The following is a 15,772-nucleotide window of genomic DNA, read 5'->3' as shown; positions in this document are numbered from 1 at the left end:
AGCCTTCTTCTCAGCATGCTTCTTCCCCCTTTCTTTGCTTCAGCCAATCAGTTTAAATCATGTGTGGCTGCTGATTGGCTGAGGTGACTCCCTGCTGTAACTGGCATGCTTAGAGGAAGTTTTCATTCCAGTCGGGCAGGAAGGCTTCTCCCTTCCAGAGCCAGCCAGTTTATTGTGTGTTGTCACCCACACTCCCTCCCTGTATTCCTGTCTTTGCGGATTGAGTTATTGTCTGGCTTTGAGCTTTGTCTATCAACTATGTTAGCTGATTTCACTTGTTGTCATATCTTGGTCGGCATGTCATTGGATATTGCACTTCGTTTGACTCCTATGTTGAAATGCGTATTTCCTTGTTTGCCTCAATGATGGGGTGGCTGACATGGAAACTGAATCTGGGATACTATCGTGGTGTCTTCCTGTTAGGATATACGGGAAACCCTTCCAGGGAACTCACTGTGGTGGTGGGTGGAAATGGTTATGCCCAGGTGGGGCAAACACATTTCTGGCACCATCTTGGGGGGCAGGGGGATCATTTGGAGACCGGCTTTAGCAAATTTCTCCTGTCTCCTGTTCAGTTCTGGCACAGGCCAGAAGTTTGGGCTCATTGATCAACAGATGGGCTGGTCATTGCCCAGATTCAGTACCCATGCATGTGCCAACCCATCAACAGCTGCAATCAGTAAATAGTTGTGGTCTTTTCTTCAATCCTATTCTTGTTGTGTTTTTACTCAAACCTGCACTCATCCCGGGACACACAACACAGGTTCATTTGTACCAATACATTTTGGACTTTGGTTGCTCCTTTGTAATAATAAAAGATGCTGCCATACTCCAGGACGTAGTTTTCTTCAGCCTAATATTGTTGACACAGGGCGGCAGCAACATACTTGGTTCTTGGGCAGAGCACCTTGCAATTTGTTTCTTAAATCATTAATCTGATAGGTGAAGAATATGTAGCCAGATATCACTGGCACTTCCCTTAGGGGCAGAACTTATGGGCAATGCAATCATAGAGCTGTATGTTCCCCATTGCTGCTTTAGCTGGAGATGCCAGAGGTTGAACCTGGGAGCTTGTCAGTGCTCTTATCACTGGACTATTACCCTTTGCCTCTGTTCCATGTTGTATCATTCTTTTATTTCTTTTCAGGTTTCTTACTGTAAACAAAGTATACAGGTATACCTGAATAAATAAAGTAGATGCTTTAGTGGTCATTTCTTCTTTAACTGAAACGTTCGTACCAGAGGCAGAAAAAACATTAATAAGTTCCAACTTCACAAAAAAAAGAAGAGCAGTTCAATAAGTTTCAACAAACTTTTTATCCAAAATTAACAATATGCACATGTCAAAACAACCAGATCAAGTAAGTGTGGTATAAGTAAACGAAAGAATTTTCAGTCTTCTAGAGACCACTTGAAAACATCTTCTGAAATACATCCAGGAACAATACTTTCTTTCACCAGCATCCACCTTTCTAATTATTCCCATTTCTGTGACCAAACTTGATCTATGCTCTTTTAAAAAATATACTGGGGGAAGCTGGTAAGGCATGCTTACCTGCTCTTCCCCTTTTGCATTTAAAGAATTCTGAGTAAGAAATTCTGGAGGGAGCTACTGTTTACATTGCCTGTTGTAGGAAAGCATGTAAAACTGCAGTGGGATTGGCTAGAGTACAACCCCACTTTTTCCCATTTTAAGTTTCATTTCATTGTTTACAACAGACATACCGCTGCGACCTGACACTGAAAATCTGTGTTTCAGCAGCCCTTCTTCACCATGCTTCCAGTGCCAATAATGTTGAAAACTGTCCAGCTAGACAGAGGATGGTGGGGGGAAAAAGCGGGGGCTGGGAAGATATAAAAAGAATTTTTAATGTGGAGCTTCTTTGTGAGAGGCTTTTGAAACTGAGGTATGCTGTAGTTTGCAAACTTTGCTGCTTTGCTTGACACATTATTTCCTGTATTGTTAATGATTATCTGAAAAGGTTTGTGCCATATTGTTTATTTTCACTGTGACATTGTGGCCATGAGTGTCATACTGAACTTAAAATGCACTTGTTGATTTATCCCTTATCATTATGTTTGTTTCAGAACTCAACTTCAGAGACAGTTGGGGAATGTCTTAAGACAACCATTTGATTCTAAAGTCATGGGACTGGAACTGTTTTTCTGTAGTTTCAGCAGTTTCCTCAGAGTTGAAACACATAGCCATACCTGGTTCATTCTTTTGTCCATTACCTATTGACATTCACAGAATTTTAATAGATTTGTGTGGCCTAGTTTCACTCTTTAAAATCCTTGTTGCCTGATTCTTAGGATAAAAAGTTTAACTAGCTTGTTCTTAACCGACATTTACTTATTACTGAAAAAAAAAGACAGATGCCCTACTATTTCATAGAATCATAGAATAATAGAGCTGGAAGAGACCACAAGGTCCATCCAGTCCAACCCCCTGCCATGCAGGAACTCTCAGTCAAAGCATCCCCGGCAGATGGCCATCCAGCCTCTGTTTAAAGACCTCCAAGGAGGGAGATTCCATTACACTCAGAGGGAGTGTGCTCCACTGTCGGACAGCCCTTACTGTCAGGAAGTTCTTCCTAATGTTGAGGTGGAATCTCTTTTGCTGTTGCTTGCATCAGTTGTTCCGGGTCCTAATCTCTGGAGCAGCAGAAAACAAGCTGGCTCCCTCCTCAATATGACATCCCTTCAATACGGATGGGCAGGAAAAAGTGGCTTGAAGCTACTTTTGAAAAACCGAATTGAATACCCACCAATCGTACCTGCCACTTTCAAGCTGACCAGATGTGTATGGCCTGACCATCCACCACTGCTTGTGTGTAATACTGTAGAGTGACTAGTACAGTGGTGCAAGCACTAGATAATACAGAGTGCCATCAGCAGTACTTTAGTGGATCTTACTCCACAGTTTGCAACCCTTGATATAGAGCAGATGTGTTTTCAAATTCTTGTTTGACCATCTTGGAACAGGTGGAACTCTCATGGGGAAGTATCAAAATAGTATTTTTATTTGCCTCCTCCAATGAGATTTTGAGCCTGCCAAATGTAACAGTTCACTGTTGCAACAATTTAGAGTTGTTACTATGAATGCTATTGTGCAATCATTTTCTCTGTTTGTAAATTATCTAATCTTTATATCGAAGCTAAGAATGGTTTGACAACTTGCGTGTCTGACGTTTCAACAAAAAGCTTCCCACATTCTTAAGGAGTGTGCCATCAGCATTTAGATTGTGCCAGGATTGTGCCATCAGCATTTTTGCAGTGTTTGACACCTTTAAAGTGCTCTGTAAGAGCTGAGTGGCAGATTCAGAAATATCATGTAGTGTAGCCCTAGGACTGTGCCCATTCATATTGCTGGGTATCTGAATTTGAATATTCAGAGTTGATCTACGATATTTTGCAGCCAGAGGCAAAGAACAAGATAGAATCCATTTCTGTTCCAAGCAGAAAAATGGGGCTGGCAATTGAATCTTTCTTCAGTGTTGGCAGTAGGGTAGTTTCTTCCACTGCACACTGAGGCTAGCTTAGGAAGAGCTAGGAAAATTGCATGGCACAGGTCTCTCCTGTCATCTGCTGCCTAAAGTGACCATAAGTACTCTTCACCTAAAAGTTCCTGCCATGTAGAACTAGCATACCAGGCAGAACTCTAGGTTTAAATCTTTTCCCTTGATGTTCTAATTCTTTATTGGAAGAAATTTTAAAACAAGAGCAGCAAATAATAAGTGACTAGTGTTCAGTGCTATTTTTTTTTTACCTTAATCTTCTTTGTGGTTGACACTGTTTGTGTGTGTAAAGCCCTATTCAGTTGTTATTCAAGAGTACTTCGGGGCTGTACAGACTGGCATCTTTGGCCTGCCTGGTGGCAGAGTTGGGGCATGGTGTCTACACGATGCACACCCCAACTCTGTCCCCAGGCCAACATGGCACCGCATGCTGCACCACATGTTGCACGGCACCACAACACTCCTTTGGCGTTGCGTCTACATGATGCAACACCAAAGGAGCGCGGAAAACTCATGGCACTGCGGCTGTGGCGTCCTTTCTGGAGCATGGAAAGGAGCCACTTTTGCAGCTCCTTTTTGCTCAGTAGAAAGGTGAGTTTGGGGCCATGGCATGCGGTTGCTGCAGCCCCAATCTGGCTCTTTGCACAGTTTGTACAGTTTGTACAGCCCCTTACTCAACAAATGAGGAAGAAGAGCTAGCTAGCCCTGCCTTCTCTGTTTCCTTACACATGGAACAGGACAAGTTCAGGTGAACCTCTGGTGTCCATGGAAGTTCCAGCTCACTAGGACTTTTACATAGTACCAGCTCAGTAGGGGTCCTTTGACACGACACAGTTACAGCACTATGATTCCACTTTTATTTTTATGCCTGCATCTTATGGAATTGTGTGATTTGTAGTTTGGTAAGGCACTTGAGCTCTGTGGCTGAGAATTCTAGATAGCTCTTCCAAAACTACTAGTGCCACAATTCCATAGGATGGAACCATGGCCATTAACATAGAAGCATGATAATTGTTGAGTATGAAAGGTCCCATGATAAGCCTCACTGAATAGCAGAGTTTCTCTGCTTTAGGCCCCTCTCCTTCCATGCCTGAAGACAGAGCGGGCTGAGACTAGCATGCTGCACCTCATATGTTGAGTTGATATATTTAAAACATGACTAGATAGGGCTTTTGTGTTTTATCAGTCCTGCTTTTCTATTATTTTCCTATTTCGATTTCTCAGCTGCTTCATTACAGCCAAGCATATTCTTCTTGCCTCTGTGCCTGTTTTGTACAACCACTGGAGCAACATATTAGAAGGTGCTTCTTGCATGAGAATCTAACTAGTTCAGTCTCTGCACACCAACCTAGAGGCAAATCAGCTTGGCATCTGTTTCTTACAACTGCACCTGGACAGTGTGCCTTGGGATTTTGCTGCTAATGGCTTGGCCAGTTCTCATTGTCACTGGAAACTGAAACATGGCAAACTAAGCCTCATGAGATTTGATGCATGTCCTAGAATACTTGTCACTTTAATTCGTGCTGAACATGCTTTGCTTCACTTGTTATATCTTGTTGTTTCTGCTTTTCTAGCTACCCTCCTTGAATGGTCTTTGAGCTTTTGGATACTCACTGGCTATTTTTACTTTTATCTGAGAATTTGTATTTGAGGCATCAGTTCTGCCAGAGGGACCTGTTAAGACTGAGAATTTTTAATACATAAAAATATTTTTTTCATTTCAAAAGACTAATTCATGTAGCTATGTTGAGTGTTCCTGTCAGTACAAATTGAACAGATTTAGTGGATATTTTTCATCTTACCTTATATTTCATCTTATATGAAAGCCCAGTGTGAGACGTATCACAGTCTGGTTCTATTATCTTTTAACTGATTTTTAAAGAAAATGAGAAGTCATGATTTGGATATGTAATGGAGCATTTATAAAGTGAGGCTGCTAAGCTAATGATTGTTGCTTAACTACATTTTAAAAACTCATTGGTAACTAAATATATATACAGTACATTAAATGCTTTTATTTATTTATTTATTGAATTTATATAATAATAATAAATAATAATTTTTATTTCTATCTTCCCGCCTTTTCCAATGGATCGAAGCAGGATCACAACAAGGTTAAAATGACAAGGTTAAAATTACTGCACCATTAAAACCACAGTAAAAAAATATGTCACTTTTCGCTCAAGATGGGATTCAAGATGCCTTACAATAATTTAGAAAAGCTTAAGCCAAAACAGTAGTTTATGAAAGTTTAAAAGGAATTAAACAATGTTATTTTAAAAGCATGATTAAAAACAGTTGAAACACTTATAACATATTTTCTAGTTAAAGATTAAAAGTATAACACACCACTTTACACACACACACACACACACACTACAGCTCCATAATTGAAATTCAAAGGTCTGCCTGGATAAAAATATCTTCACCTGGTGGCTGTAGTAGAACTAGGAGGAGGCCAAGCTGATCTCCCATGGAAGGAAATTCCAGAGCCTGGGAGCAGCAGCGAACAAGATTCTCTTCCAAGTCTAAGACCAGAAGCACACCCAAGCTGCAAATCTTGAGATTTCAAGGGGAACATAGCCCCATCCAGCACAGGCTGAATCCCTATTCCCTGAACTGCCTTTCAACTGACCAGCAGCACCTCTCTCTTGTCTTGATTAAATTTCAATTTGTTCACCTTCTTCCAGTTCATTACTGACAGCAGACACTGGTTTAGTACAGAAACAAGTCCCTTGCAATCAAATGGAAAGGAGAGAGAGAGAATTATATATCAAAAGCATACTAATGAGACTGAACCGCAAAACTCCAGATGACGTTTGCCAGCAGGTTTATGTAAATAATAAACAGATAGAATTGAACCCTGAGGGACACCACAGGATAGAGGCCATGGTGTCAAACAGGTGTCCCTCAACATTGCATTCTGATTCAGTCCCTCCAAGAAACAATGCCCCTGAGCTCCATCCCAGAAAGATGATCCAGAAGGATTCCATGATCAGTAGTATTGTTAATTGCTGAGAGATCCAGCAGAACCAATAGGGACACATTCCCCCTGTCTAGTTCCCTGCGTAGATCATTAGCAAGGTGACCAAAGATGTCTCTGTTCCATAGCCAGACCTGGAGCCAACAGAGACCTATTTTGACTCTGGGCAACAAATACAGACTTCTATACAATCGTGCTAACAATACTGTTTGTGGATAGGACACTGAACTGTATTTCTTGAAAAGAGCCCTGTGCCTTTTATGTACAAATAAAGTAGATAAATAAAATATTATTTTTATATAGTATATTGCATTTCCCCTAAATTGGCACAACGCTGGGAATTCCTCTCTGAAAACTTTACTGCCTACATCACTAAGGCCCCAAAACACACGGCTGCTTTGGGGGTGGGAGGGGTGGGATGTTCAGATGATGCACACCCCCAAAGCGGCTGGAAGCTGCTCTAGCACCACAATTGGATCCTTTAGACTATATAAAAAAGGAGTGGAAATAATCTGGTTCCTGGTGGCACTGACTTGGGACTGTGGTGGTGGCCTGCTTTGGAAGCAGGCTATGCTGTCGCCACAGTCCCAGTGTAGTCCCGGCCAGAGGCTGCTCCTGCGGGGCCATCTGCTTCGCCCCTAAGAGATTAGACCTGGAATCCCTAACAGGTATAGCAAGTAATTATGCAAAAGCAGTTTTGTCCTTTGCCTTGATAGGCTTTGACTATTTTATAAATCATGAAGTCAGAACAACTGTAGGATTCAGGGATTGCCCTTATGGCAGCAGTGCTGTTAATAAGGAACGGTTTGGTATCCTTCAGTACTTCCTGTTATCTCAAAGGGATAGATTCCACCTAAACATTAGGAAGAGCTTCTTGAGAGTGAGAACTGCTCGATAGTAGAATACACTGCTTCAAAGAGTAGTGGAATCGCCTTCTTTGGCAGTTGTTAAAACAGTGGCTTGATGACCATCTGTCGGGAGTGCTTTGAGTATGTGTTCCTGCATGGCAGGACATTGGACTGGATGGTCCTTGTGATCTCTCCCAACTCTTATGATTCTTTCTGCCATGAGGTGGCTACGTTTTCTGCTCTGAAGACTTACACGGAATATATTCTGTGAAAGCTCCTGTATAATTTAGGAATGGTTCAAAATATTGTAATTCTTATTATTAGGTCTGAAATGCCCCTCTGTTTTTCTGTCCTAGGAAGTAGTAGGGATATGCTTATTAGCTTGGGGACACTTTTGCTGCTCTCTCTATTAACTTTCTTGTTTGAATGGCTCCTACAGCTGTAAAACTTTTCAGAAATGCTGGACAGCATTATTAGTAATAGGCTGTATATAAGAAAACTTAGCTGTTTTGTTGGAATCACTTTAAAATTAGTAATATTAAAGGCAACTCAGAGAACAAATCTAGATGCAACAGCCTTAGGATGAATGTGGCTTTAAAGACATTATCTAGCCTCCCATCTCCTTTTTTGGCCATTCCATGTGATAACATCCACACTTAAACATCTTCAGGATGTGTGTGTTTTTGTATTTATGCTACTTGGTGCTATTTGTTTTCATTTGTGGACACTCATTGCTGGAATGGTCTTTGATACAAAATCTAATGATGGCTGTTGTTGGGAGTTAACGTCTGTTGTATTGCTTCACAGGCTGCCTGCTGTTACCCAGGAAGATCATGAAACGAGGTCGATTTCCCAGCAGCAGTGAGGATTCTGATGACAATGGGAGTAAGTGCTCTTTTTCTTTTGTGCTTGGATCGCTCCAGGGTTACGGGTTTCTTGAAAACACCATTTTTAAATGTGACACTTTAAATAACAAAGGTGTTTTGCATATCAGCTGGGTAGAGTGTTAATATGAAAACGCTTTGCTAAAATCAAACAGATTTCAATAGGTGAACAGCGGTAAGGCATCCCAAGGCTTTGCTACTGATTACACAGCATGCAATAATAAATCTCTACTTAAAAACGAAGAAAAAGAAACTAACAAAATTAAACTTGTGTTTGGTACAAACACTGGAAGTGTTCAAGAAAATGTATATAGTATTAGTTTTTGGTATTGTTATATATTCAACTTGCAGCTATTTCTCAAGCTAATTTCATGATTTCTGCAATCATTTCTGCATGGGATTTATGATACTTCTGTCTTTATATGTACAGTATACTTCTTAAAGCAAAGGAGGAAATTACCTTTTCTTCCCATTATTGTACTATTATTGTGGAGCATTAACATTCAGTAGAATATGTGATTTTCTAAACAGGTTTGGAGAGCTTTTGTGGATGCATCACAAAGTTGATAGTTATGATCTTATCACATAAAGTTTGTTGGAAATACAGTGGCTTTTTCCTGAAAAGATGGGAATTTTAGAATAAAAAAATACTTCAGCCCATGCAAACAATGGGGCTCTGTTCTCCTGTTCATCAAGATACAGAAGAAGATATTTCCAGCCCCCTTCTGTGAGTGATTTCCATTGTGACAGTCAGAATCAGGATCCTTTTCACATTTCCTCATGACACCACAAATTGCTCATACAAGGGGTGGTGGTGAAAATAGTTTGCTGCATCCTGATTGATAGGAGAACAGATCTTGTTGCTTGCAGACACTACTGCCTGGTAACTATCCACTGTATGCCCTACATTATTGAATATACAAGGATTGTGAATATAAATCAGTTATGAGAATGTAACTCTAGGTTTCACATTTGTAACTGTGATTTTGAATTCCAGCCTTCATTAATTGGAACTCATTTATTTATGGTGCCATATTACATGCCCAAGATGGGATTGTGTTTATACTGAGATGCTGTTTACTATCACATGAAAAATTAATACAACAGATTGTTTTGGGTATTTGAATTGTTGCATTTACAAAAGAAAAGCATAGATTGATCCTAGAGACAGGGATGTGTTTCTTTGTATCTGTGTTCAACATCTAGTATAACACTGCTGCTTTTGCAGAATTACATGACACTTGATTCAAATGTTCACTTTTTCTATCATTCTTTGAATGTACCCTTAAAGTAGAGTTGTATAACTGCATTTATTTCACTGTAACTGTTGAATATAGGTCATTTTAAGGTTCTGTTTGACTTGCTTCCTAGATAGGTGTTTACCTTGAACACCCCCCCCCCCCCCCAGCAATAACGCAAGAATCGTTGCAAGAATGTGTGAGCAATCACAGTTGCCATAAGTTTTGATTGATGTAAGCTTATCACTAGGTTAAATGGGTTCTTTGACTCTGTCCTTGGAGGCTAATTTTGCTTTCTCTTCAAGAAACCAGAGGACCTTGTGCATTAAACTGTCCTTTTACAGCAAATAGAAACTTGTATTATCACTGATAAAACTTGACAGTTAACATTTTGGGAAACCGTTCATGGCACCAACTTTGAGGACATAAGCACAGAATCAAGATGGCAGATTAAGGCTCAAATCCTCTAGGTGATTTATGATTGCATAATCAGGGTTTAGACCAGCATAAATCCTTATTTGGATGTTGTGGAAGAAGGTATCCAATATCTGCTTGCACAGTTCTTTCTCCCCAACCATACAGTCACAGCCAAATGGAGTTGCAATATGATTCTGTCCTGACCAAATGGCCACTGTTTGACAGTGTGGTTATGTGAAGGTTCCCTTATGCTTTCACCTGGCTAGCCACTTTACTTCTGCCAGCATAAGTGAATCCCCAGTGTAACTTCACTGACAGAGCTTTATAAGATATCAGTGTAAAAAGGATCTCAGCCTAAGAGTTTGGTATCTTGTTTGTGTTGCAGTGATTATAGGAATGTTCAGTTTCAGCTCGTGCCACTTTAAGGTTATTTGTAATAATAGAGGTTGCGTTGTGAGCTGGGCATATGTTGAAGTAATCACAGGACTGCATCATCATCATTTTTGCAGTTCTGCACAGCTTTTCTAATGGCTTGGACAATCAGGTCACTGCTTGGGTGCCTAGAGGCAGGATCAGAATTAAGAACTTTCTTCTCTGAGAGGGAGATGAGGGCTAACTGGTCAAGACAATTTACATAGATTGTATGAATTGACAGGACAATCCTGAAGCCTAGCCTAGTAAAATTTGATCAGAGAGGCAGATGAAAGGAGAGGGACTAAGCAGTAAAACTGACAGTAGCTGCACATAGAGAAGAAATATCCCACTGATCAGTTACAGCTCTTCTCCCACTTGGATTGTGCAAAAGTGATGGCAATGGTAAGTTCAACCTTCAGAAATCTGCAGGAAATACCTGGTCTGATGGGATTATTTTGTCATATTCTTGCCACAGCAACAACCTTGGCAAGTTTTCAACCCCCCCCCCAATTTCTATTTCCCCTTATGTAATAAAATATCAATTGCTCAACCAGCATTCCAAGTTTGGTTCTAACTGAATAGGTTCTACTTTTTTAAAAAAAATCTGTGCAGTTAACATCATCTTCGTACAACTTGTTTCGGAACTCATAAAATGTGGTGCTGAGTTCTTTAAAAACAAAGTGCTGGTGGTAGGGAAGCATGTATGTTGTGAATCAGTGGTAATGGTAGCATTCTAAAAAAGTTTTCCATGTCTAGACAAGTAAATTACTTATTCTCTATATTATTTGGCTGAGAGGCATTGCATCTGATTTAACATAAATGAATGTACATCTGCTGGGGAGGAGGGTGCTGTCTAAGTGCAATGCCTTCAGAGTCTGATAGTTGAAACCAAAGAAAAATCTTAATTGGGTATGGTTTTTGTTCAGCACCATAATGGTAACATGGGTTGAGTCACTGAAGGGTTGTTTTAATGTTTGGCAGATTTTTCAGTTGCAGTTAGTGTAAGTCTGAGCTATCATCCTCTTTTAACCAAACTACAATTGAAAACACCAAGATAGTGTTTACTGAATTATTTGAGTTGTGTGTTAATTTCCCCCTTTAATGCTAGTTCACTGTGGGTGTATCCACACTGCAGAATTAAAGCAGTTTGACACCACTTTAACTACCCTGACTCCAGCCTACAAAATCTTAGGATTTGTAGTTTAGTGAAGCATCAATGCTGTCACAGACTAGGCTGAATACCTCACCAGACTACAAATTCCAGGATTCTGTCAGCTGGAGTCAGGGCAGTTAAAGTGGTGTCAAACTTCGTTAATTTTCCAGTATGGATACACCCTATGAGATGCCTTTTTCAAAGAATCTGTAGTTTAAATGAACAGATCCTGTGAAAGAAATAAGTTACACAGGTCTGCTTGTTTGTGACATTTTTACTGGTAAAGAAAGCTATACAAGCTTGCATTTTGGATTTTTGGCTCTGTGCTGCTGGAAAGTATCCAGACTAGCCTCACCTTTTGAATAAACTGTGTGAGTTCAAGATTCGTCTCTGTCATCTGAGAATTTTTTTATGGATTTTTTTTTTCAGAAAAAAGGAAGAAAGTAAGTTCTGTTTGTGTTCAGAAAACAATCAAAGCAACCTTCCTTTGCCCATGATTTTTGTTTACTGTATGGAAGAGTTAATTTTTGGATTATACAGTTGGCTCTCTATATCCAAGGATTTTTTTATATATGGATTCAAGTATTCACAGCTTGAAAATATTAAAAATATATATACATTCCGAAAAGCAAACTTTGATTTTGCCATTTTATATCAGAGACACCGTTTTACTATCCACTGCTAGAAGCCATGACTTGAACATCCATGGATCTTGATATCCATGGAGGGTCCTGGAACCAAATCCCAACGGATACCAGGGGCCAACTGTAGCTCTCTTAATTTCCCAGCCATTATGGCTGTTGACCATGCTGGCTGAGAGACAGTTGGGGCAATAGTCCAAAGACAGAATTTTCCATACTCTGTAAACTCTTATCTATCCAAGAACAACCTGATGATTTTATTGCATTGAATGCAGGGCTGGGGAGGAGGAATGAGGAATAAAGGAGTAAGATGTTTTTTACAGGAGTAGGAATAAGGAGTAACAAAATATATTTGTTACTCTTTATTCCTATTACGAAATGCACTCAAAGACGTGGGAGTGCTACATCTGATAGTCCTGATGAGGAATATCTACCAAGAACAAGAGGCCACCGTCAGAACAGAATTCAGGGAAACGGAATGGTTCCCAATAGGAAAAAGGATCAGGCAAGGTCATCCTATCACCTTACATGCTTAACATATATGTTGAAAACATCATAAGAAAAGCAGAATTAGAATCAGAAAAAGGAGGAGTGGAGATAGGAGGAAGCAACATTAACAACCTAAGATATGCAGACAACACCATAATATTAGCAGAAGACATTCAAGAATTGGAACAGTCTGATGCTGAACATAAAGAAAACAAAAATAATGACCACAGAGGAAATACACAAATTCAGTCTAGACAATGAGGAAATTGAAATAGTTAAATAATTCCCATATCTAGGATCAAACATTGACCAGAATGGAGTCTGCAGTGAAGAAATAAGAAGAAGACTAGGAATGGGAAGGCCAGCTATGAAAGAACTGGAAAAGATACTGAATAGCAAAGACATACAACTGAGCACTAAAGTCAGAATCATTCAGGCTATTATATTCCCAATTACTATGTGTGGATGTGAGAGCTGGACAGTGAATGAAGCAGACAGAAAGAAAATTAACTCATTTGAAATGTGGTGCTGGAGAAGAGTACTTAGGATACCATGGACAGCCAAGAAGACAAACAAATGGGTTCTTGAATGGATCAGACCAGGGTTTTCCTTGGAAGCTAAGGTGATCAAGTTGAGACTATCATACTTTGGCCACATAATGAGAAGGCATGGATTACTGTACTAGAAAAAAAAATAATGCTAGGAAAGGTAGAAGGTAGAAGAGAGGAAGACCACAAACCAGATGGATAGACTCAATCAGGGAGGTTGTGGGCAAGGTCGTGCAGGATCTGGGCAGGGCAGTGGAGGATAGGGATTCTTTGAGATGTCTCATCCACAGGGTCTCCATAAGTCGGAACCAACTAGAGGGCAGCTAACAACAACAAATTCCTATTATTATATTGTACATGCAAACACCATTTTTATTTTTATTTTTTATTGAGGAGTAGGATTAGGAGTAACATTAAGAAAAAATACCTTAGGACAAAGGAGTAGGACAAAGAGTAACCCCCAAATCACCACTACTCCCCAGCCCTGATTAAATGTTCTTGGGCATTAAAAGTCAAAAGCTGTCATTCTTGTTCCTTGAGGTGATCATAATTCTGCAAACAACATTTCTAGATGCCTTGCTCTGCCATTTGTTCTTTTGATAACAATGGGTTTTCACATCTCCTTTTTCTGATTTCCTTTGCATATGTTCTTATGTTCATGATAATCAATGACAATGACTGCTGAATGAAAGGCTAGGAATGGGAGTGCCATTTAGATCAGTTAAGAACAGCTTAACTGTTTCTATTCTGTTAGTCATTCTTGTAGCTACATACTATTCTAGGAAGAACCTGTTTATTGCACTGATTTGCTCCCCCCATATCTTTTCAATCTTATGTCTAGAAAAAAAAGGTGAAGAAGAGGTAGAGAAGGAATGGAATAATAATAAGAAAAAGGTATCATGTAATTTGGAGGAAAATGCAGGCCCGGCACAGACTGCCCAAAAACAGCAGTCTGCAGGCTCCCGTTTTAACACCAGAGGGATGCCGCAACCGCTAGACGTTCCTCTGGAGTTAAAAGAAACCGGGTTACGTCGCGAGTGCGACAATGGTGCACTACTGATGTAAAGGATGTGATGCAACACGTAGACGCTATGCGTCTGTTACATCAAAATGACGGTGGCCATGCAGACAGGCCGCTGCCAACAGGCCGCCACCATTACATACTAGGGTTACAGACTGTGCAGTTGCTGTGCAGTCAAGAACCCTAGTATCACCGCCATCACGCCCCTTTCAGCCTGTTTTGATAAATGCTAAGGAAGAATAAGCTTTCCTAGTAACACTTTCTCTGCCCTTCCTTCTATTGAGTCGTATCATGTTTGATTCCCTCAAGCTACTCTGAACTTTGTGGTACTGCAGCTTTACAGAGTAATAATGCTTGCACTGAACTAATTGGCAGATCCCCATTGGCTTTAATGAGAGTTTGTTCCTCACTTTTAATAGTGCATTCTGAGGTTGGATTTTCTGTAATTTTCTGTGATCATATGTTTTAGTATCTGTCTGAACTGATAATCGTAACTCTGTTTGCATGTTAAATGCCAATAGAAATTCCACAGGCCTCCCCCCCCCTTTTCTGCTAATATGTAGTTTATTAAATACAGTCGGCCCTTCTTATACACAGATTTTTTTATACATGAATTCAAGCATATGCGGCTTGAAAATGTTCAAAAAAAGTATAAATTTCAAATACAGTCCGCCCTTGCCTTACGCGGGGGATCCGTTCTGGACCTTGCCACGTAAGGCAAATTCTTCCAATGGGGCTCGTGTGCAGTGGCGCACAGGGCACCACGGGCACGCGTGCCCACTCATTTGAATGGGATGCGCCGCCCCTTGTGCCCTGCGTGTGCCCTGGGCTTGAGTGCATACGCTCAAGACCGCATAAAGCGCGCCCGCGTATAACGCAGGCGCACTGTATCAAATCTTGATTTTCCATTTTTTTTAAATAAGGGACACTATTTGCTATGTCATTATATTTAATGGGACTTGAGCATACACGGATTTTGTTATTCACAGGTGATCTTGGAACCAAACACCAGCGTATAACAAGGTCCACTGTATTCTCTTAAAGGGAAGGGTGGGAAATTTGTTGAGACTTGGTAGAAAGAAATACATATGTAATTTCCTGAAAGTGTTTGTAAGTGTTGGTAAGAATAATGGATGGAAAACATGTATCGCTCCATATGTTGGACTGCCACCTTCCATCATTCCCTAGCCAGCATGGCCAATAATCAAAGGCAATGGGAGTTATAGTCCAGCAACATCTCTGAAGACATAGATCCAGAAAAAAATTGACATGGTACTGGGACAATGTTATGCTGTAAGAGTTACATTTAGGTCAGTAGGAAGAAACAAGACTGTTGACATCAGGAGTTTTGCTAAACAAATTATAGGGCAACCAGAATACCAAATACCATGGAAATAAAACAGAACCTGGCAGTGTAACCCAGTTTCCTTGTCATGGCCAGGTCCTTAATAGGTAAAGATTAAGATTTCCACTGATGCCTAACCTCTTGAAGAAGACCATTTAGATAGGTCCATCTTAAAGACTGTTGGATTTTGATGGTTTTCTGCTAATGCATTTAGTGCTCTGCTAGAAGCCCTGATCAGCCTCTGGAACACAGAGATGAACACACATGGCTGAC

The 15,772-nt window shown here is 40.3% G+C and overlaps 1 protein-coding gene across 1 annotated transcript in view; it reads left to right on the top strand.

Annotated features, from left to right (window-relative positions):
• JADE1 (jade family PHD finger 1) overlaps nt 1–15,772 on the top strand; it is an 84,378-nt gene that overhangs the window by 4,987 nt on the left and 63,619 nt on the right. The window contains 1 exon segment of the mRNA XM_042469690.1: nt 8,157–8,234. Coding sequence (XP_042325624.1) covers nt 8,157–8,234 — 78 coding nt within the window.

This window comes from Sceloporus undulatus, chromosome 5, assembly GCF_019175285.1.
Source record: "Sceloporus undulatus isolate JIND9_A2432 ecotype Alabama chromosome 5, SceUnd_v1.1, whole genome shotgun sequence".
Classification (NCBI taxonomy): Eukaryota; Metazoa; Chordata; class Lepidosauria; order Squamata; family Phrynosomatidae; genus Sceloporus; species Sceloporus undulatus.
The sequence above is the reverse complement of the archived record's forward strand: the minus strand, read 5'-3'. Positions and strand labels throughout refer to the sequence as shown.